The following is a 24,938-nucleotide window of genomic DNA, read 5'->3' as shown; positions in this document are numbered from 1 at the left end:
AGGTGTGTTGCAGCAGGGAGTGATGGAAAACAGCTGCCTTAGAGCAGGGGTGTCAAACTTATTTTTGTGGATGGGCCACATTGTAGTTCTGGTTTCCCTCAGAGGGCCGTTATGACCCATATAAATGCATAATCGCCATCCGTTGTTACATACACACGACTAATTGAAGGAAAGTCAGTTTTGAAATCAGAAACCAGTAAGTAAGTGTTTGTTCAACAATTTTTCAATTTAACAAATAAATGGCAATATTTCATATCGCAATGTTGTTAAAAGTGAAGAAAATGTGCCAGAAACAGGAAGTTGACGCACATTATTTGCCTTTCACAGGCCACATAAAATGAGGTTGCGGGCCAGATCTGGCCCCCGGGCCTCGAGTTTGACACCTGTGCCCACCTGTGAATTAGCATAACTTCTACTGCACTAGAATGCCTAATGTGATCACTTGGGTGGTGGTGTTTTTGTCTTTGAATACTCAAAAAAAAGATTGTGAGCTGAGATTCTTTTTAAACTTAAAGAGAGTTTACACATACCAAATTCCAACATATTAAACATTTTGAAAACTTTGGAAACCACCCACATGATTTGGAGGAAACAGTTGTGTATTCTTAATGTTATTTAAAGGTTTTAAGCCTTTCATCAAGGGGACTTACAGCAACCTGGACACATAATGATATCACCACAGACAATTTTAAGACTTCAAACCAGATCTAGACTGTAGAAATATAATGAAAGAGAAAGAGACTATTCTACTCTTACTAAAAAAAAAAATCTTCATGTCACTTCCTGATTGGATGTTGCTAGTTTTTTTTTTATCACAATCTGTCTTAACCAAAATCAATGTTAACCTCATTTATTGACTTAAAAATATAAGATATTTATAATTTTTTGCTGACTTTAATTGCAAACCGTAAAGAGAAAATTGGGGTCAAATTAAACCCGATTATTCTTATGCGTGTACCACACTTACGATATTTTGGATAATTGTGTTGGGACCTGTTCCAGCCAAACTGTATAAGAAAGAACTGTGGAAGAACTCAAACCCTTTTCACTACTTCCAAGTGTTTTAACAAGTATTCCAATATTTCAGTCCATATACTTTCACTTTACCACTTGGCTCTATACTCACCTTGATTTGGAACTTTCAGTTTTCCACTTCAAAATAAAACCAATGTAATTATATGTAAAAAAATAAATAAATAAATAAAATAAAAATAAAAAAAAACACATTGATCAGACCTCCTCTACAGTGTTTACTTGTCAGCGTGTGGCCTTGGCCAAATAAGACAAATTGCCCTAAAGGGAAGAATGAGCAGCAACAGGATAAGATAACGCAAGCCTGTGTTTATTTTTGTAATTTCTAGTCATGTATCATGTATCACTCACTGTGCTTGGAACCACGGCTATGTACTACAAATAAAACCTATTACAGTATTACCTGATTTCAGCACTGGAAAAGTGTTAATAATGTGGAGAGGTGAGTATCGTCCAGTGGAAAAGGAGCATCAGTGGATAATCATGGGATTCATAAGCATATTTTCTTAATGATTTCAGTGCTAACAAAATATTATTTGACATTTTCACTGCCATCCAAAGTCCTGCCCCGCCATCTGATAAAAACGCTGGTTATGGGGCTTGTAAAAATCCCTCAGTTTCTGCATCACTTCCAGGTCGATTGAGGCATGCATCCTCCCTTTGGTCTTCCCCAGGCAGTGGGGTTTACTGCTCCCCTCGGGTTTCTTCAGGCAAGGGAAGCCTTTTGTTTTGTTGAAGTAAAAGTGTTTGTCTGTGACGATCCTCTGGAGACCCAGAAAGTCCTGGACTTTCCCCACTTCCCCAGCTGGATCAGAGATGAGCCTTTCACCGCTGACCAGATGGACCTGACTGCGGGGGAACCAGGCCAGCCATCGCTCCAGGTGCTGGGCGTATAGGCCGATCCATAGAGGGCTCCACTGAGCATCAATCTGACCTGAAACATAGATGCATGACAGCGCTGAAAATCAACATTGCCAGTCTGATGAGTGGTGATGGGAAAATGAAGCTTCATGAAGCATTTGTGATATTTTTGCACCACTAGATGAGGCTCTTGGTTTAAAGGTAAAGGCTAGTGTAATGGACAATTACTAAATATCCACTTTATCTTTAAATCAAGAGGGCCATCTAGAGGAGCAAAAAATTATCACAAGTGCTTCATGAAGCTTCATTTGTCCATCACTGCAACAAAGCTCTGCATATCAGCAGAATTTCTCTGATTCCTTTTCCAAATCATGTCACCTGTCTCCTTAGATTGAATAAAGAAGAACAAACAATGGAATCACTACTACTTCTGACCTTTTTACACTCGCAACAACTTTGTGTCATGTGTATCTGTTGTTTGTAGTGGCGGGCCGTGCATTTCAGACCAAGGCCTTCAGTGAAGTCGTACTTAGTCCGACTTGAATAAATCAACCTCTTAATACCATTATTTATGACACTACAGCCGGAGAAATAATATACAGAAAGACACTTACACACTAGTGAGTGAGTGTTGGACGACCTAGATTCTCTTGAAAGTTCCGTCTTGAAAATGGCCTCACAAGTGTATCTGCAATTAAATCCACACTTTTCCCTGCTTCGGCCATTGTGGTTTAAAAAAGCAAGAATTTATTTTAGATTTTCTAACATCGACAGTTACGACTACCGGATGTGTTGATTCCACATAGCACTGCCCCCTCACGAGTGAATATCCAATCACAAAACGCATCATCACATTCATCGTAAGGCCAGCGCGAGGGCTCATTGTAACCAATTTGTGATCTGATTGGCTATCGCAACCGTCTATCACCTGTAAAGGCCTTCATGAGACACAACAGAAACCCGCACAATTGTATCTGAATGCTTCGGACAAATAGTGCGTGCTACTGGTATTGTGAAATCTGCCTGGCAACACGAGCTAGCTGAATTCCAATTGGATAAAAACTCTCACTAAAAATACAACACTAGGATATAATATGACATCAATGTGAAGAATATGATCAGGATTTCTTGATTATGATAGGCGAGTAGAGAAGGCCTTGAAGGTCTTGACGGCCCAACACTGGTTGTTTGGATTTTTTGTTTTTTGTTTTTGTCACATCTTGTTGTCTTGTTTTCTTGTGGTTCATGTCTTGTCCTGCTTGTAGTTGTTTTGTTTTGTTTTTTTGTTTCCATGTATACACGTCAACCTGGTCCCTTGTGTCTCGTCAAGTTGCCTGGATTTAGTTCCCTGGTTTATTTGTGTCTTTGATCGGTTCAGTATTACCTGATTTCAGCACTAGAAAAGTGTTAATATTGTGGAGAGGTGAGTATCAAACATCTGGTGCTTCTGCGGCTTGTTGTTGTTTATTGAATGCCCATGAGCTCTTTTCTTGCAACATACTTTGTATAAAAGCTGATCGTCCATCAAATGAAATAAACAAAGCAAAGTAAGACTACATAACGACATACTACTAATGACAATAAAAACAAAATCATACTAATGGATGCAACTTAAAGGAAGCTGCTGTTGCTTGCTGCTGCTGCTGCTGCTACATCAGTTCCTGTCAGTTCTCAAATATTCTAAGTCCTTCTCCCAGTTATGCTGATTCAATTCCTAGTGTTTGTTTTTGTTTCATTGACCTTATATATGTTTTTTTTTCCATTCAGTATTTTTTATCCTTATAAACTCCCTGTTTTCCTTTTTTTGTTTTGGGGGGAAATTAATTACATTTTAACTGTGATGTTCTAGTACTAGGCTATAAAAAGTGAAGTAAAAATGCATTGAACGTGGTTTGAGTTTGGAGTACTAAAACACATTGCTGCAATCGTCTCTCCCACCTGTGGTATGGTTCTTAAAGGCGAGGCTCTCAAAAGGAGGGATGTCAGGAGTCTTGGAGATGATCTGCGTGTAGTCGGATATAGCTCTGGTCACCGGGTCCCGCACCACCACGATCAGTTTCACCTCTTGTGACATTGCGTGGACTCTTGCTGGCGTTTCCACGGTAACAAAGTAGCGCGGTGTCTTCTCCATTACGATCTGGCCATCCAGTGCTTTGGGCATCATGCTCCTGCAATGAAGATGAAACCATTTTGTAACAGCCCACATTTATCTTATGCTGTAAAACTCATTCTTGTTAAAAATTGTTTGCTAAAACCACAAATGTTTGTTTTTAAACTGTCCATCTATCCATTATCTAGTCAGATTCTCCTCACGTGGGTCGAGGGCATGACGGCGCCTAGCCCAGTGGTCTTAGGGCAGTAGGCGGGGTACACCTGAACTGGTTCCTAGCAGATCGCAGGGCACACAAAGACGAAACAACCATCCGCTCTCACACTCGCACCTAAGGACAATTTCGATTTTCCAATCAACCTGCCATGCATGTTTTTAGAATGTGAGCAGAAACCGAAATACCCGGAGAATTCCCACGCAGGCACAGGGAGAACATGCAAACCCCACACAGGAAGGCCGGAGCCAGAACCGAACCCTGCACCTCGGCACTGTGAGGCCATCATGCTAACCAGTCGTCTACCGTGCCGCCATTGATCTTTATGTGCTAATTATGTAAGAAAAAGCCCAACAAGCTCATTTCCTCCAATGTGTGCTGTATTCAGCCAGGCGTGTTTGACGCCTGGCTCTGACACGAATGAGTGTCTCCCTGAAAGTGTGAATTGATAATATTATTTAGCTAACATTGGGGACAGCAACCACATAAACGTGGCTGGCAAAGCTGACTGGATGTCAAACTATGCGTTTGTCTGGACTCCAGCTAGAAGGCCAGCAGATGGGACTCATTTCGAGAGAAATGACTCAAGAGGCCCCACAGGACCAGACAGAGACATCTGCCGCCACACCTGCCACACACACCTGACCGACTGACCGAGCAGCATCTTACACTGAATCAGTATCCCTTATTTTTAATGATTGCGAACGCATGATTAATGTACTAAGATGTAATGACGGACTAATAAAGCGGACTAATGAAGCTTCATGAAGTACTTATAATATTTTTGTACTTCTTTAGATTGCACTCTTGGTTTACAGATGCAGTGGAAATGTAATACATTTCCTTTGCACTAAACATCATCTTTACACCAACATCACCATCTAGAGGAGTAAAGAATTTCACAAGTGCTTCGTGAAGCTTCATTTTACCATCATTAGACATGTACAGCAATGCACTATATGTCAGTTGTTGACAAAGATCTCTCAGTATCGTGTGACATGATCAAATACATTTTCCTCATTGCCCATGGCCATTTTGTTATTGGATTCCATTTACTGAGGTAGAACAACTGAAAAATGCCTGTGATTACGAGGAAGTAATTTATGCAGGCCTTGTAGTCAATGGCGAGAAAAAGACCAGATGTTTCTTCAGGGATTATTTAACTACATCTGAAGCTCCACACTGGAATGAACACATAATTTTGCTATAATAATGTAAAAAAATGAAATGAAAAATAAGTTGAGTCAACATTTTTGTTTTCCAGGAACAAGAACAGTTCCATGTAGGATCGAAGAACAAGCAAATTTCACCCGCAATAGTTACTTCGCATAGACTTCCGTTTAATAACCGTGCTATCTGTTATCCAAGGTGTATGTGTGATGATAAAACAAAATAAACATGCTGCAGATATTAAATACATAGGAGATGGAAATAAAATTTTTTTTGTTTTTTACATAATACACAATAATCTTTTACCAGAGACACAGTCATCGGTAACTTTTAATGTTTATGTCTTCGAAAAGTGTTAGAAGGGCACGTTTGGGGACACATGAGGAGATATGGATGCTTCGTCGTGCCTCTCTTATCGGCAAAGGTTTCATATGTGCTTGTAACTAAAGACGCCATCAATACAGTCACCTCCCAAAGCTGTTTATGAATCTGGCATACACACAAGCAGTGAACACATTTGATCGGATCGGAATGAGACTTCCTTTGTCCTTCCAATAGTCTGAGTAGGAGATGCCTTACAGTCTGCACGCACACACAAATACTTCATGTACACAGATTTTCAAATCACTTCGTCAGGCATATTTCAAGCAGGCTCTGCTTTCTGTGCTTTTTTATTTTTTTGTTTGTAGATACATATACTTTTGTTTGGCTATCAGACAATGAGGACCCTGGTGTGTATGAGTGCATGTTTGTGTGTTTGCGAGAGTGTTCTAAATGAAAGGGGTTGGGTGACGGATGAAGGAATGATGGCAGTGGATACAAATGCTTCCCCATTAGCAATCTGTCTGTGAATAGCCAGGAGCCAAGAGCACCCCCCCCCCGTACCTCCTCCACCATGTCATTGCCTTAACACAAAGAACTAATTAGTGCCCTCAAGAACAACAAAAAAGGATGATGTGTCATTTTAGGAGGTTTGGGCCGACGGAGTGATCAAGTGACAAAGACAAAAATCTATTAATTTATACATTTATTAAATATTCTTCTATACTCGCTCGGATTCATGAATTGTTGAGTGTATTTTGAATGAGGCTCTCCTGATGATTTTTGAAATTTCATGACAATAGTGTTCTTTATTATATCCACAAGCAACACTGTAACTATTCACAGTAAGGCAGTGTTTCTCAATTGTTTCCTTTTACACCCACCCAGGAAGAAGAAAATATTTTGCACCCTCCCCCCCAAATTTCCATCAAGACTATAAATAGCATAATTTGTCTACAATTTTTTTCCAAGTGCACCTCTTCAGTGAAGCTAATACTCTCTCTGCATACACTGACAATGCGAGTGCCACTGCCACCTACTGATGTGGATGTGCAATTGCACTATTTCTAGTACGAGAATTATGTTTTTAGTTTGTTGTTTTAAAGTGTTTTACTTTAATTATTCAAGTGTGTGACAGTAACAGATAAAAATAAGAATAATAAATATTAGGGCTGGACGATATGGCCTAAAATCAATATTGCGATAAATTGGGCAATTTTACCTCGATAACGATAAATGCGCGATAAATTCCCCCTGTCACTTGTCGAACCTTGCTTCTCACTTTGAAATTTTAGCACAAGCTCCAAGTGTGTTGTGGGTGGTGAAAAAGAAAAGGTTGGACGCGTTGTTTCAGGTGCTTACGACGCACTTTGTAGTTCATGTTCTTTTGCTCAAACATCGTCTTTATGGAACCCAAAACATTTCCAAACAACAGATGTCGAACTTCTTTTCGGGACAAGCGCGACAGGAACAATTTCAACGAACATTACTTCGTCTGCAGCCGTGTCAGCCGCTTCAGGATTTGAATCGCCTGCTACGAACGCGTCTTCTGTTTACATTCTTCTACAGCGCATGTGTCACATGACTACATGCGCTGTAGCAGTCTTAAAGAGGCATGAACATCGCCGCAGACAGAAAAGACTTTTCTTTTTCAGTTTTTTTTTTTTTTTTTAGACACCGAATTTACCGACATGGGCAAAATTATGTCGGTCACTGTAATACATTTCGGTAACGGTAAATTTTCAGTTTATCGCCAAGCCCTTATAAAATTTCCTAAATGGACAAGGGCGCCTTATCGTGCCTTGCGTGTGCACTGAGTTTCAGTCTGTAAATGTTGTGTGACTTTGATGAGCGTGCCGCTTGACTGATTGGAAGAACACAGCTTTAAGACTAGGAGGCAACGCCGGGTGGGCTACGCCACAATTAATGAATGAATTGGGAATTATTGGGCCAACATGTCCTATTGCACTGTGATTGGAGTTTTCGCAAAATCTGTCATCATTTCTGAGGAGCCGCATGGCAACGAGACTGACTCTGACAATGACGAGAGAGAATCTGGCATTCCTTTTAAAAACATACGCTAGCATGCATGCTAGCGTATCTTTTAAGATTGCTGTGCCTGCACCCAATAATACGGTGAGCCTTATGAATATGATAAATACAAAAATAGCTCCCGTAACTGAGACAGTGCCTTTTAATACGGTCTGCCTTATGGTTGCAAGAATGATGTAATAAATTGAAATGATACAACACTGATTATTTCCACATATCCTTCAGTGAAAACTGTTTAAAAAATACCCAATCTCAGGCCACAGTTCACACAAAATCCACAATGTGGGGCGGGCTAGATTGGGCAAATTATTTGAATCTGTTCTTTTAGAGCAGGGGTGGGCAAACTTTTTGATTGGCGGGCCACAATGGGTTCTAAAATTTGACAGAGGGGCCGGACCAGGAGCAGGTGGATAGATTGTATTGGTAACCTCACCTCATCAGTGAAAAAAAAAATACATTTAATTTAAAATTAAAATGAACAAAAGCATTACAACAATATATATGTCTTTGGTAGAAAAAACATTAACAAGGTTTATTCATTTATTCTTTTCAAGTTCAACGGGCCGGATTAAAATGTTTGACGGACCGCATGTGGCCCCCGGGCCGTAGTTTGCCCACGCCTGTTTTAGAGGTTTGATTAGTTTCCTGCCTCCACTCCTATACTCAAACTCCTTTACGGTTGTCTCCACCTGCTGTGTCCAACCTTCTGCTCTGCCTTGTACGTACAAATCCACTCAGGTGGGAAGTCAGCTGAAAAGATGTGAAGGTGAGAAAGGCAGCAGGTCCAGGCTCCAATAATCCTACATCGACCAGATGTGTGGAATTGTACAACCTGAAGCTGGGCACTGCCCCTTAGCTGTGGAAAAGAATCTGGGTGTCCAAACCACGGTGCTCTCTAAATGGAGATGTCAGAGCAGCCTCTTTTTGCCGTGGAGGCTGAGGGCTTTCAGTGTTTCAGGACACTCCTGAAGAGCTTTTATGGCTTTGTGGACACCACAGCCTTTTTTTCTATGGAGTGGTCTGCCGGGCAGGTGGCATATCAACTCGGGACAAATGATAGTTTCAGATGACTCCTTGGGGTACACGAGCATTATGGATAAATTGTCAACCATACTGGACAGTCCTACCGGCCTTTTAAAGGACACTCAGACAGTACGGCAGAGTGCCTTCAGTGTCTGACAGAGTAAAGGATATATTTTGCCACTCCTTCCTGCCTGCAGCTGTACAACAGGCGTGGGCACTACACTACATGCGGCCCGTTAAACGTTTTAATCCGGCCCACCGAACTTGAAAAGAAGTAAATGAATAAACCTTGTTAATGTTTTATTTTCTAAATACTGTGTTGTGCCAAAGAAATGTTTTATTGTAATGCTTTTGTTCACTTTCATTTAAAATTAAATGTATTTTTTTTCTCGGATAAGGTGAGGTTACAAAAACACTCCATCCATCTGCTCCTGGTCCGGCCCCTCTGTCAAATTGTAGAACCCGTTGTGGCCCGACAATCAAAAACTTTGCCCAACTCTGGTGTACAACATTAAATATTTAGGTAAATTCAATTGGAAACTTTGTGCATGGATATGATATATTTTACGCAATGACCTATCCACTCCTGAAACAATGCAAATGTCACAATTGTAGGGCTAATAAAGGTTTTCTTGCTTCAAAAAAAATCAACAACTTTAACATTGATGACGAGGAAATATGTATGAGTGTTTGTCTCAAAATGGAAAACTGGGACGTTTCTATTCATGCTTTGGGTTGCCTGAGACAGAGGCATGAACTATTGCCCCTCTCATTGCTTTCAATGGGGCCACTGTGGCGTTGTGATGCTCAGTGAGACATGATGCGGCAAGATGTAGTCCTCCAATTGTAATGAATGCGAGCCATGATTGCGCAGTTTAATTATCGATAGATGTGACAAAATACAAAGTGATGGCAGCCATTATTAGAATTCACTTTGACTGGATTTGCATCTATTTGGCATCAGTGTAGACGGGGTCTTGGGGAAACGGTTGGGGGTACCGCACCCCTCATTATGTGGAGAGAAAAGGGGGAGAATTGCCTGGAAGATGGCTGGGAATGAGTGGGTTTATTTTGCAATTCATGAGAAAGTTTTTCAGTAAGATCTTGAATTCTTCTTCTGCTTTTGAAACTTTTCCATCCGTGTTGAAAACCGGTTCATTTTAAACACGTCTTCGTTAGATTTTAAACATCTAATTTCCTTGATGCACATTGTCCGGAAAGGGAGTTTGCCAATGCCCAAATATTATGTTAATTTGATGTTCTATATTAGGGGTGGGCAAACTTTTTGATTGCTAGGCCACAATGGGTTCTAAAATTTGACAGAGGAGCCGGACCAGGAGCAGATGGATGGAATGTTTTGGTAACCTCACCACATCTGAGAAAAAAAAATACATTTAATTTTACATGAAAGTGAACAAAAGCATTACAACAATTAATATGTATTTGAAAAACTATAAAATATTAAGAAAATAAAACATTAACAAGGTTTATTCATTTAATTTTTTTTCAAATTCGGCGGCCCGGATTAAAACGTTTAATGGGCCGCATGTGGCCCCCGGGCCGTAGTTTGTCCACGCCTGTTCTATATGGAGCTCCTTCAGTGTTATTTCCCACCTCTTAACAGACTGCGTGTCTCACACTTTTTGAGCGTCAAGATGCTATCCCTGTTTGCGTGGAATTCCTCCAGATTGTCAAATCTATGCTTGATTTGATTACTATCTTGAAAACATGTTCCGTCTCTCTCTCCTTGGTAAGAACCATCTGGTAACGTGACGGTGAAATCCCAGACGAAAGCCATCTGACTTTTAACTGAATTAATTGGCACTTTGAGTGAGAGATCAAACATCCATTATGATGAACACAGGGATTAGCCAGCAGTTTATCATAAGCCGCTGTTTGCCTTTGAGGAAGATCTTTTTAGTTAGTAATTTCTCAATATTTCATCTACACTCCCTGGTGGGTTTATACGCTAGACTTGTCAAAGCCGCTGGATATTGATCTTCACGGGGGCTTAGGTGCACACAGAAACTATGTCCACTAGGATGACAGTGTGATGGACACAAGGAGGTGTGAATACAAGAGGACAGAGAATTAAACTGGGTAATAATGCAGCAATGGGGCTCAGCTGGAAACAAGAGTGGCAGGTGGAAAATGGGGAAGTCAGGACCCTCCAGAGCCCCATCAGTAGCATGCTGCGTCATGCACTGTGTGTTAGAAAATGTGATATGTTCATCAGCTAGAATATGCAGCAAAGCATTGTTCTATTAGGCTTCGCTGGATCAAATATGCAAACATTTACGAAAAGAGCATTGACTGTGTGATGTACGAATCCGAGAGCATAAATATGAGTCTGTATGTATGAGGGTGTTATTAGGAGGCCTCTCATTGCCTCTGTAAGGGGGACCATTAAGGGGTCCGTCTATTGTGGCAGTGCCCTGTCCACTTCCAAGAGACATCCATCATGGAGGTGCCCAGGGTCTCGAGGGAGGGCCTTAATGAGAGCCGAGCGGCCCCACCCGTCAGGGCCTCGTGACGATCACCTCAAAAACAGATCCAGGACCTACCACACCTGAACCCCAGTTAATCACACGATAAACAATAAGGTGAAAGCCAAATCAGGTTTGTTTATAGGAACATTCATTTCTTCTCAGTAAAGTTTTTTCACCGCCCACTGATTCGTGCAGAACGTCCAATATTTAGGCAGGCATTCATCGTTGATTTGCACGGCAATTATATGCTATTGTAGAAACGGGAAAAACACAAGTAGCTCCAAACGCTGTGTCATGGTGGCACAAAGCCACCAACGGCCTCCCTTAATGAGTGCATTATGAATTGCAGATGGATCACAGGGTCATTGGAGCAGATGATTCAGAAAAGAATGAGTCATTTTTCGTCTTTCTTTTTGTCAGCGGATGATCTTGACGACACACTTTTCAGAGTCTCGGGAACAAGCAGATACAATGGGATGGCCACTCTGACTCAAGTCAACTCAAGTCAACTCAGGTCAAGGCGAGGCTTATTTGCGGAGCATTTCACTGTGCTTCACTGTGCTATTGGAAGTACAATATTTAAACAAAAGAGACAAAATTCCTGTACATCAGCTTCATTTTAAAGAACTGTTAGTTGAATTCAAATGTCATTTGCTTCCAACAAAAACGACATTTTAGACTCCGCGCATCTTTGGTGTGGAATGAAGTCTTCTTGTAGTCTATTAGATATCCTGCCTACAACTTTGCAAAAAAAAAATTTCAGCACTGCTCGCCACTCAGTTGCTCACTGGTTTCTGGTTTTCTCTCGTTTTATTTCAAGCATTTCTTAAAAACGCCTCTGTTCATAGCAACTATTGGTCAATTTCCAAGCTGCCCTTTGTATCCAAAATTTTAAAAGTTGTGGCAGACCAGTTAGTCTGTGCTTTAAAGACAGGGGTGAGAAAACTATTTGATTGACGGGCCACAATGGGCTCTCAAATTTGACAGAATGGCCGGACCAGGAGCAGATGAACGGAGTGTTTTGGTAACCTCACCTCATCGGAGAAAAAAAAAAAAAGCATTTAATTTGAAATGAAAGTGAACAAAAGCATTACAACAAAATATATGTCTTTGAAAAACCACAGTATTTAGAAAATAAACCATTAACAAGGTTTATCAATTTCATTTTTTTCAAGTTCGGCGGGCCGGATCAAAACGTTTAATGGGCCGCATGTGGCCCCCGTGCCGCAGCTTGCCCACACCTGTTCAAACAGGAACAAGATTTTCGATAAATTTCAGTCCGGTTATCGTCATTTACATTTGAAAGAAACATGGTCTCTGATGCTGGCAAATGCACGATCCTGTGCATTTCTGCGGTTCTGCTTGACCTCACATTCTCGTTGATCATGGTTCAATTTCAGGGCCTCTCCTTTTTACACTATTCACGTATCCACTTAGAAATGTCAATAGCAATTTTAAAGGCTTTTTACACCACATGTGACCTTCAGTTGTATTTCCCGTTGTAGTTCCCACATGAATTACATGTACTGCGAGATTGTCTAACTTTAATTAATGATTGAATGAATAGAAACTCTCTTCACTTGAATGAACCCAAAACAGATGTGTTAATTGTTGCTCCTGACACTGTAGCCCCTAAAGTGGCTTAATTAATTTGAGAAATGTCTGTGTCATATTTGATCAAGCCACGCTTCTTGGTGAGCATATCAAAAGCACAACTCACTCCTGCTTTTTCCACCTCAAAAATATTCCTCAAACTCAGATCGATAGTGTCTCGTTCCGAGCTAGAAATGATCATCCATGCTTTTCTTCCCTCACGTCTTGACTACATTTATTCTCTCTTCACCTGACTCAATAAAACGTCATCAGACCTCCGCCAATTACTGTATTTTTTCAGACGATAAGGCACACTTAGAATCCTTTAATTTTTTCAAAAATCGACAGTGCGCCATAAGTATGGAAGTCGAATAGAAGTTGTCAGGTGGTGGTGGAGGTTGAGGAGCACCCAAATGCAGAGAAGCGAGGTACGGGTAACTTAAATGGAATTGAATTGAAAATAAAAAGGCAAACAAGGCGCTGGGAATGTCAGAAAACAGAAAAGTACAAAATAACAGGGCTCAACAAAACCAGGACTTGACTTGGGAAACCGAGACTTGCATGGAGGACAGACCCGAACAGTGACAGGAACAATGACAATGGACCAACGAGAACTGAAAGCAAACAAGGAACTAAATACAAACAATGAGGAACACCTGGGCAAGACTCAAAGGGTTTGAGGAACTGATTGGCGACAACAAGCGCAGGTGAACACAATCAGATTGGAGCAAGACACTCACACCAAACAAGGAAAAACATGAAACTGAATGCTGAACCAAAAATAACAAAAGGAATGGAAGGAAGTTTGTCTTATTTGCTGTACTGGTTTGTTTCACTCAATGTACAGTAATGAGTTTTCAAATCCAGCGCACCATATAGATGGAAATAAAAAATTAAAAAGAAATAGTCCTGTTCATTGAGACTGTGGTTTAGAATCTGGTACATGGAATACGGTAGTTCAAAACGCTGCTGCCCGGCTTCTGTCGAAGTCTCATAGATTCTGTCTTATCACTCCTGATTTTGCCTATTTGCACTAACTGCCGGTTCATTTTAGGATCCACGACAAAATTCTAACTAACTATTACTCAAGTACATGCATATATATATATATATATATATATATATATATATACTATATTTACTACTATATATATATACTGCTCCCTGTTATCAAACATCTAGATATCGATACAAAGTGGAACATCAGGCAGTCTGGTAAAGCCAACGCAACTTGGTGCTGAACATGATCAATACAGCATCGATGATTGTGGACTTCAGGAAATATCCTTCGTCACAGCTGCCCATTACATTGTCCAACTGCCTAGTACCTGGAGAATACCCACGCATTTACGGGTGGAACATGCAAACTCCATACAGGAAGGCCGGAGCCGGAACCGACCTCTGCACTGAGGAGGCCATCGTGCTAACCAAATCCTGGTCACTACCTGTTCCAACCCCCCCAGTAGTGCTATAGAAGTCAAAACCAGCCCAAGATAAAGGAGCTGAAGTTTGAATGTAAATAAACAACTGCAGTTTTCTAACAGCCGTTAATTCGTCAGTGGCTGCCAATTCACAGGCGCACACAAGAACAACCTTGAGCTTAATCCCATATACCTTTTACTATTTTAGCCATTTGAGTACTTTAACACTGAACATTGAAGGACAATTTATTTCTAACAGTGTTTATTTTATCAGAGTACTTTGCAATGTACAGTAGTGTCTTTATATACAAGTGAAACAACTTGTGATTTTTTTCAACATTGGGCTGATTTTTTTTCTTGGACTTGGGAGCACAAACTTGAGATATGCAAACAATTCTTCACAAAGGAATCCTCAAATTATTTAGTGTTACTCTAAATTTAAGTTTTCTGTGATAAACATCAAACATGGAGAATTTCAAGTTGTGTATTTAAAACTGACAGATATATATTGATCTTAATCTTTAGTCTGCTCATTTAATGCTAATGCTGCAATTTCTAACGAAAAAAATCTTGTAAAATCCTGTGAAAACTAATAAAATAAAGCGTGAAGTGGTCTAGCCCTTTGTCTTGCTCCATACGTTGGTTTTTGTTCTTGTTCATTTTGGTTGCCTCAAGAACAAAATACAAGCAGAATTGCTGTCTGGAGGGGCAGAGCTGTCTCCAGTCTGCGACAGAATCTGAAGAAGTCAGACTACACACAAATGCACACACTTGCGCTTATCACATTCCGCAGGGTTGAAGCAGAGGTCAACCCAGATGTGCAAAGTTGCAGTAACAGTAGTCACCTTTCAACCTCAAATCCAGCCGAGCTTTCTTGCTCTCCTCCCTGCAATTTATCTCCCACTCCATTCACTTCTGCCCTGAATCCATCAGCAACAAAACATCAAACGTCAAATGTAAATTTTCAACCAAGCAATTTTAATGGAGGCCTACAGAGCTACGGGGATGGAAGAGCTGCGTGTAACATGACCCCTAGTGTTGGAGATAATCCCGCTGCAGGATAAAGCTTCCTGCTAATTGTAAGAGAAGCTGAGCTGACCAATGTAAAGCTCTCTAATGCTGGAGTCAACCCAAGGTCAGAGAGAGGAGATAGAGGTATCGATCCCACACAACACGGTATGCAGTAAACTTGGAGGCCATCTCAGGGTTTATCACAGTGCTTTCCTTGATCCAATCTCCCTTCAAACACCATTAATGTATTTTTGTTTGGGACTCTGATCTCAATTGCCCCTAAGAAGCTAAATGCTGCTTCAGGGCAGTTCTGATGAAGATTTAGCTTGCACATTTGTGATTGGAGTATGGGGTTAAAAAGTACTGATGTACAGGTGTGTCGCAACAAATTTTAATATGATGGAAAACCTAATTTATTTCAGTGGTTGAGTTCAAAAAGTGAACCCGGTATAAAATTAATTCTGCACAGGGTGAAACAATTCCTGAGTTATTTTATGTACAAAATTTAGAGCAGTAGAAGAAATAATAATAAAAGAAAAACACCAGCTAAAGAAATTTGAATATTCCCTAAAAAGCTATATAAAATATTTCTAATGGAGTAATTAGGTCAGGATTTCGTTGAAAAATTTCCCATGGGTTTAATGACTCAATATATTTCCCCCTTTGGGTTGAACTACTGAAACAAATTAATAAAAATCTTTTTTTTTCTACAATATTCAAACTTACTGAAATACAATCAAATAGCACCACAAAATCGAAATGTGGCCATCACCCACAACGTTTGCCTGTGAATGTAATTTTTAACTGTCATGATCTGTTTTTGATTTTGGAGTTTAGTTTCATGTTTTTTTTTCCTTGTGTTTGGTATGTCTCGTCATGTTAATTGTGTCCACCTGTGTTCTTCTACCCAAGCCTCAATGTTAACCGATCAGGTCCTCCCAACCCTTTGCGTCTTGTCCAGGTGCTCCTTGTTGTCTCGTCAATTTGTATTGAGTTATCTGTTTTCTTTCAGTTCTTGTGTTGGTAGTTCTTGTCAGTTGTCCTGTTCAGAGATCCCTGTCAGTGTCCACGTCCGCTTTCTTCTTGTCTGTCTTGTCAAGTTTACTTAAGTCAAGTCATTTGCACTTTTTGGTATTTTATTTTTTCCAAGTCCCTTGTTTGCCTTTTTTCATTTGGTCAATTAAATACCCTTTAAAATTTCCGCTGTCTCGTTTCCCTGCTTTTTTGGATCCTCTTCTTCCTCAACCTCCACGTCACCACAACCTGACACTAACACACTATTTGATGGAGACTGCCCTATGAATTGGGATTTTTATAATATGTTTGAAAACATTCTGTTCTAGGACATATTTCTGTTCTTTCCCGCTGGTATATGGTCTAATAGCTGCTTGCATAAAACTTTCATAAACTCTACAGGCCTTTTAAAATTCTGCCCTGCATGTCCAGTTCAAGATGTACTTTGTATACCCCTCACCCATAATCAGTAACATTTTCGTCATATTCACACTGTTTTGAAAATACGACAAAATACTACTAAAGTGACGTACAGTTATCTGTATTAAGTGAGTATAATGGTGGTCACCCAATGAGGTTTTGCCTGAACCTCAAACACAAGTGACCACAATCCCCCCACTTCATTTATTGCCATTGACATATATTTGACATATTTGACATATATAAGTTTTTTCATGTGGGAGTGTAATTTTCTTCCAAGAAACCAAGACTGCGGATGGTATGCTGAACTTTTTAGCCATGATGCTAGCTTGGTATGGTGTGAAAGTAATTACATTGACTGTGATGTTCCTTATTGAAAACTAACATGTAAATATGTTAATCAAATAATACAGTAAATATCAATGTAGTATGTATGTATATGTATGAACACTGCATCCATGTGAAAATGGTGGGAAAATCAATTTTTTTACTCCTCGAGATGGCACTCTTGAGATGCTTAGGAAATTTTATCAATTTCTATCAGTTGCCTTTTTCTTTAAAACAAGAGTACCATCCAGACGAGTGAAAAAATATCACAAGTGCTTCATGAAGCTTCATTTTCCCCATCACTACTATTCATCATGTGCATCTAAAAATTAAATAAATATACGTAAATATACAAACATACATTTTTTTTTTAAATATTTTTATATTTAAGAAATTCATTCATGTTCATTTTATTTTTTTCATCTTCAAGGAAAGTCATGCTGTGACTATCATAGTGGAGCGGCGCTCTACCTCCCTCTATTGACCAGCCACTGCAAATGACTGGACAAATAAAAAAAATAATAATGCAATACAATACAACTTTATTTATAAGCGTATTTCACAACAGCTGGATCTGTAACAAAATACTTTCCATATGGCGTCATTTAAATAAGCAGGAAATTGTCAGGGTTGAGGAAGGTGAGGACCCAAACGCAGGGAAGCCAGGCAGGGGTAACTTAAAGGGCATTTATTAAACAGAAAACTAAGGCAAACAAGGAACTTGTAAAAACTTAACGACAGGAAACCAACTACAGGGAGAGGCGACAGGAACCGGCAACAGGGAAAGGCAACCGGGACAAGCGACAGGGACAAGCGACACTTAAAATGACAATGAACCAACAAGAACTGAAAGCAACCAGGGAACTAAATACACACAACTTGACGAGACAACGAGGAGCACCTGGACAAGACACGGAGGGTTGGAAGGACCGGATTGGTTAACACAGGGGCTTGGGTAAACGAGCACAGGTGGAAACAATAGACAAGACGAGACAAGACACATGAACAAGGCCAAAACATGAAACCAAATACTAAACCAAAAATAACAAATACAAATTATGACAGAAATAAGAACACAAACTCAAAGAATCACATAAAATAGCTACCAGAAGAAAAGCAGAACAGCGACGGCCTCATGTTGAGTCAAAAGCTAAAGAAAAAAATGTCTTCAATATGGCATTCTGTTTCTGTAACTGATATATCTCGTTGAACAACTGCGAAGCTGGCGCTATGGACAGATACGATATGCATGTGCCACAGCAACTGTAACATGCACTGGAAAACCATTGTTGCCTTTTCTAATATGAGTTTCACAAAACTTTTTTTTTTCTCCAAACACTTCCATTTCTTTTCACTTATCCTCATTAGTGTTGCATGGGAGCAGTAGCTTAATCGAACTGACCTAAATGAAACCTCACCAATAACTCAAACAACAATAAGATTCAACCAGTTCTCCTTCAATGTCTCACAAATGATTGTTTGTCAGTCCATCTGAGTTCATCAATTAACTTTGTGTACCGGTACACGTATACTTCTCATACTGGCCCGCCAAAATGTAACAATCCTATTCCCGTCTGTTACCCCTTGTTCTGTGTGTACTCTCGGTGTGTCGTATTTGTTAATGAAGTGGTGCGAGCACATCACTAACTCCCATTGTATCGTGACCTGAAGTCAGAGGTTAATTGACAGAGCTGACAGCGATGTCAAGTGGCTCGACATGCCGCGAGCTCCATCTGGCCCGCAGGGATCGGTGACAATCTGATGTCAAACTCACATCACCTGGTGTGACATACACACACGCTCAAATAAAGGCAACAGAGCCAACATTGTTATTGTTTTTTTTAAGGATACTCCTATGGCTCTACTTACATTCAGTAGCATTTCAGTAACTGATTCAGAAAAAAAGTGCCTTCCAGAGACCAGAGCATTTTGGCAAATCAATTTGGCAAACACTTGTACTGGTTAACCAGGATGGGAATCAAAAGGTAAATCCAAAAACAATGAATGGCTGACATCATGTTGTTTTTGTTTATTTGTTCAGTTTGTATTTATAACGACCTTTTGGGCACCTCTGCTTTAAATGGTCCAAAATATTGCTTTGTCAAAATATGCTACAAACATTGATTGTTCTTCATGTGATCATATCAGTTCACTGAGGGGAAAAAAAGCGGTTGCGGCAAAGTACTTAACCGTAATTGCGAAACTTGTGACAGTGTAATTATGAAATTTCTATTGAACAGTAATCATGTGATTCGGTATATGAATAAACAATAAGTAATGGAGAGCGCTAATTAGGTTATTCATCATCGTTAGTTTTTAAATGTATTTTTTTTTTTTACTTTTAATTGCTTTTTAGAGCAAGTTTTAATTACGTTTCAGCTTTTCAAAAATTCATTCGCATATATTTTTTATTAGTTTTAGTATTAGTTTTTATTTGTTTTATGAGTGTTGGTCGAGTGCCGAGATTTAAAAAAATGGTTATTAAGTATTAATTAAGTAATGTGTAATAAAGTTAAGTAAACTGAAATTCTCGAACGAGACATTGACCTTTCATTTGTAAAGGCATTTTCATTTTTTTTTTTATTTTATTAACATCTTTTTTCTCAATTTCAATTTTCTGTTTTTTGTTACTTTTCATAGACTATAATAACCTTCACTCATACACGAGGTCTGCGGACATACTTAATATGCCAGTGATCTACTGAACTAGGGTGTCTACATATGTTTTTTGTTGACAATGCTGCGTTAACTTGACAGATCACTGCCACTTTTTTCCGCACAGAGATGTCTCCATGTGAAATGTAAAGAGAATCAGAAGAGCCACTTTGATTGGTAATAAATGAAGTCAGCTGTGTTCATACCCACAATGGCGCAAACTGCCCTTTTTAAAATATGTTGTGTTACGCAAAATTAACACCAAATGGCCTAAAGCGTCTCTGTGCAGATTTAGATCGCACTTCATGCCAGATTTACGCTGGTAAACCTTGCATGCGTGATCATGACAATATAGCTCTAATCTGCTCTTGAGGCCGAAGATAGCGGATGTTGATTTCTCATCAGGGTTGAACATGTTCAAAATTCGAAGTCGATAAGAAAAAATGTTGGCGAATGTTAAGTGTACATTTTTGCAACCAATTGCGAAAAATCAGCATCCACTTCACTCGCAATGACACTCCACCGCTCTGTGCATCCGGAAAAGTTCTCAGATCAAAATATCATTGTAGTTCTGTGAAAAAGTTTTTCATTATTTTCTGTTTTTTCTTTCTTTTTTTTACGTTAATAGGGTTTCCGCGACACAGACACGTGAAAATTTTAAAAAATGAAAAATTGGAGAAACGTGTTTTTCACAGGACAGCGACAATATACAAAAACAAACAAGTACAGCATGCCTAACAGTCACTTATGTCACTCAGTTTTGGCGGGAGTGGCAATTCAAAGTTTTTTGTGTGCCCCACTGTTACAACACAATCTAGTAAAATTCCGAATGACTTTGTCACAGACATATTTTCAGAAATAGAAAGCGAAGAAACGTTTATTTTTCATAATACTGTACAGCCCGTCGTAGCTTATTTTTGACAGTAGGTGGAAAAACTTGACATGACTCGTTGTGAGTGTAAGTGTGTGTGTGCGTGTTTGTGTGTAAGCAAGGTTAGGCTGACGCTGACATCATTGAGCCAATGCCAATATTGAGTCTCAGCAATATACAGTAAGCTGGTTAGCATTTCATGACACAGTCCAGATTTGCGTACAGTTTTAATCTTCCATATTGGGATCATATTTAGGGGGCTTTATCTGCACTTATTGCGCAATATGCACTATTTTAAAGAAGCAGATTGCGTCAATTTGAGATTCTGCTAATAGTTATGTGTTGAGGTAATGTTTAATTTATGACAAAATTTGTAATGAGTGACAGATCCGCTCGTCCCCTTGTTTTCAGTGTGTGTGTATGCCGTGAGTATCGGAAGTTTTGATGGAACAGGCTGAGAACAGAGCCACATGACAACAGTAACATCTGGCTCGGGCTCCAGAGATGATTACTCTGCAGCTCTGTGAGGACTCATCCTGCAGGCCTTGCTCTCACCCTGCTTTACACAGACACACAGACATATACAAACACGCACAGATTGGTGTAGACAGATGGCACAGTCTCTTTGACTAGCACCTAAACCTCAGCAGAATAGTTGTTGAGAGCGTTTTTGGTAGGCAAACACAAAAATGAGAAAAATAGAGGCTGCTAATTGGTGCCTCAACTTGCAGTAGATGCTGATGACAGGAATCACATGTCGATAGAAACCGCATATTATGCTTACTTATACTGATTATTATACTTGATGTAACGTTCATTTATGACCTCAAATCATGAAGTAAACATCCAATGACACATCTGTAAGAACATCAGCATTGGGGATGTCACAGTCCCAGTCCTGTTCATGATAAAATGTATTTTTAAAAAAACAACAAAAAAAACTTGTTGTTGGAGAGATGCTAGTCTACTTTGTGGTTGCTGCCAAGGTGCACTTGAGCAAGGCACCATCAGACATCTCACCTTGTAGTGGTTTTGCCACCCCGAGTTTCATTTACTGTCAAACTAAACATACATCAAAGATAATTACCAACCATGCAACTTTGCCTTCCGCTAGCATAATCCCAACACTCAATTCAAAATGCCATAGATGGGCAAACAAGTATATCGATAGTCATAATCCTATGAAGAGTCAGAAGCATATCATCGCTGGCTTGTGTAAAATGCGTATGTACAATTTTCACATTAATGATGTCTATAACGCAGAAACCCCATTCACAAAAAAATAACAAAAATCTGAAAAAACATGGACATAATTGTTTTTCATAGGACCGCCATGATATATTCGTTGTTATCTGTGAAAACGACTAATATTTCAGAAACTTACTGACTTACTTGAAGTACTTTGGAAACAATCATTTTTTTCATTTGTGTCCGCATGATTTAATTATAATACTCACGGTGCATGGCCAGGTCACACACACCAAGAGAACCTGCAATGTAATTAATTAATCTACTACGAAAAAGTAGAATATTATAGACTAGGATTTTCCTCATAAAAAAAAAAAAAAAAATCTGTAATTTTTTTTGAGTGACTGTAACAGATTAATGGCATTTCTATTCATTTACATGTGAAAAGATTATTTGAGTGCTTGCGTTACAAGTATGGTCATGGTATGAATTAAATTCATACAAAAGGCACCTTGCACATGCAGCATACTGTCAATTAATATTGCCCTGAGGCATTAAAATCTGTATTTTGTGTGTGTGTGTGTGTGTGTGTGATTTCTTGGGTAAAATATGATTCTATGCATGAATATGCAAATCCAGTGCCCAGAACCCAAACCCAGACCAGGGAAGTTAAGTCTCATTAAGAATGTCATAGGAATAAAATACAAGTGAAACTCCAATCAAGAGTTCAGGGGAAACCACTCATACCTGTACCAGTCCAGTCCTCGTGCGTAATGCCGGTCAAAGAAGTGCGGTTCGGAACCAAGAGCCCGGATGTCAGGATGGAGACGCAGAAACTCTAGCAGAGCTCTCGTTCCTCCCTTCTTAACCCCAATGATGAGTGCTTGAGGTAACCTCCGAGCGGCCGTCCATTCCTTCCCGGAGCTGTTCGCTTCTAGCCCGGCCTGAGCCGCGAACGCACCGTCGCTCCCTGACGCGACTTTGGAAGCCCTGGTCCCGTTCCTCTCGTACGGCCATCCCGGCGTGAGGAACCCGAGCAAGTTCGACTTGCTGTCAGAGTTTTCGACGATCCCAGACTGGCAGCACCCGGCGAGAAGGTAGACCAGGGAGAAGCAGAGGATGCTCAAAGAGGACGCGATGGTGAGCCGGTGGAAAAGTCTGCGCAATTCCGCGTTTGGAAGATGGTGATGATGCGTGTAAAAAGCTGCCATCCCTCAGAGATCCATGTGAGATGAGAGGCCATTCTACCTCGCGTTCGGCTCACATCCCGTCATACTATCGCTCCTATGAGAAAAGAAAACTCTTGCAGGGAGTCTCGTCTTGTGCGCCACCATCCTCCTTGTCCGGTGCGCTCACGCGGAATCAGTCGCTTTCTCAAACTTGATTTAGTTTTGGCGTAACATCTAGGATGTGGCCTCGCCGTGGTGAACAGGAAACTTTAAGAATAAATTCGAATCGCGACAGAGGTGTTTGTCACCCATTCCCCTCCGCGGAATTACTCTGCAACTCTCCAGCATGGTTTATCTCGTGGGGAAAGCTCTCTCTCGCTCTCTCTCTTTCTCTCTCTCTCTCTCTCTCTCTCTCTCTCTCTCTCTCTCTCGCTCTCTCTCTCTCTCTCTCTGTCTCTCTCTCTCTCTCTCTCTCTCTCCCTCCCTCTCTCTTTAATTCCTCCTGTAACAAACTTCGCTCGATCAACAACCCTCCATTCATTGAAATCAATCGAAATTTGCAATTAAATAAAAAAATAGGAATGCTCCAGCAAGTCACTTGAATGATTTTTAAACTTAATTAAAGAGAATGCAAAGAATTAAATGTATTTTTATGAAGTTTAATTATACAACGGATCAGGAAGTCACAAAAAACAAGTTGCCTTAAGTGCATATACAGTAATAATCCCTGCGTCAGCTGCAGAGGCGAGTTTTGGCCGACTGTGCTGTACTCTAAAAAGTGTTGTTGTTGTTTTTTATAGACAACCTATAATAGTTGGAAGGTACCGTAGTCTGTCAATCTGTCCATGGCCATAGGAAACAAGAAGGGTCTCAGAACCAATCCCTGAAGGACTCCCACCTCCACCATTAAGTCTTCTTTTACTCCAGCAACACACTTCACGACTGTATTATATAATATTTCACATATTTTTATGATCTCATGCCTCTTTCCTCAGCATCACTTGTAACTACCTTAATGTCTTGCTTCCCCCCTCAAATATAAAATATAGCAAATTGTTTCTCGTGTCATGTTTGTCGACTTGGAGTATTGCCCTGCTGCCGGCTCGCTGCAAGGGATAGTTGTCTGCAGTGAGCGGAGACTCAACTTCCAATCACCCTTCAGTATGCAAATGAGCCAGTGTCAGGTTTCTAGTAGCAATTTGCAGCAGTAAATTACAAATGCGTAGCAAATTAGTGTCGTTAATCTTGTTCATTGTGTTTTGTGTATTGACATACTTAATTGCTCATAAAATTAAAAACTAAAGTTAATATTTTTCGGAAAATTTGTTCAGTCAACAATAACAAACAAAACCATATACACTAAACAAATCATTTTTGTAGCGATGCTTTAGCCTAGACTCCTAGAACAGATTGTGTGTGCCCAATGGCCTGTCATGTGTCACAGCACAAAGAGAGAGCACTGTCCACTCTCTGCCAGATTGAGCGCAAATTATCAGTGCTGAGCAAACCGCTAAAGAAAGCCCCGCCCCCACCCAATTTATGCAATCTAATAGTTTACATTCGCATCTTCACTTTTCCACTCCTGCAAAACATTCAGCAGACTTGTCCCAACCTCGTGTATCTCATTCTCCTCAGGGACTAAGCCTTGTAAACAAGTGACACACATCAGAACACTCGTGTCGAGCAGGCGTGGGCAAACTATGGCCCGGGGCCACATGCGGCCCATTAAACGTTTTAATCCGGCCCGCCATACTTGAAAAAAATTATATGAATAAACTTTGTTAATGTTTTTTTTTCTAAATATTGTGGTGTGTCAAAGATATATATTTTGTTGTAATGCTTTTGTTCACTTTTTTTTCTCTGATGTGGTGAGGTTACCAAAACACTCCATCCATCTGCCCCCTCTGTCAAATTTTAGAACCCATTGTGGCCCGCCAATCAAAAAGTTTGCCCACCCCTGGTGTAGAGTTTGCTTGCATTCATTCTGAGGTTAAGTA

General features: G+C 40.1%; 1 protein-coding gene across 1 annotated transcript; it reads right to left on the bottom strand.

Annotated features, from left to right (window-relative positions):
* Positions 1-1,321: 1,321 nt before the first annotated feature.
* Positions 1,322-23,310, bottom strand: hs3st3l (heparan sulfate (glucosamine) 3-O-sulfotransferase 3-like). Its single transcript, XM_088284882.1, has 3 exons — positions 22,520-23,310; positions 3,832-4,061; positions 1,322-1,966 (listed from the first exon to the last, which is right to left on the bottom strand). Exons 1-3 carry the CDS (start codon positions 22,981-22,983, stop codon positions 1,578-1,580), a joined length of 1,083 nt encoding a protein of 360 aa, XP_088141008.1. The 5' UTR covers positions 22,984-23,310; the 3' UTR covers positions 1,322-1,577.
* Positions 23,311-24,938: the final 1,628 nt, after the last annotated feature.

This window comes from Idiotropiscis lumnitzeri, chromosome 20 (genome assembly GCF_059441095.1).
Source record: "Idiotropiscis lumnitzeri isolate Australia: NSW breed Sydney's pygmy pipehorse chromosome 20, RoL_Ilum_1.0, whole genome shotgun sequence".
NCBI classification, from domain to species: domain Eukaryota; kingdom Metazoa; phylum Chordata; class Actinopteri; order Syngnathiformes; family Syngnathidae; genus Idiotropiscis; species Idiotropiscis lumnitzeri.
This window is presented reverse-complemented; position numbering and strand designations above follow the sequence as displayed.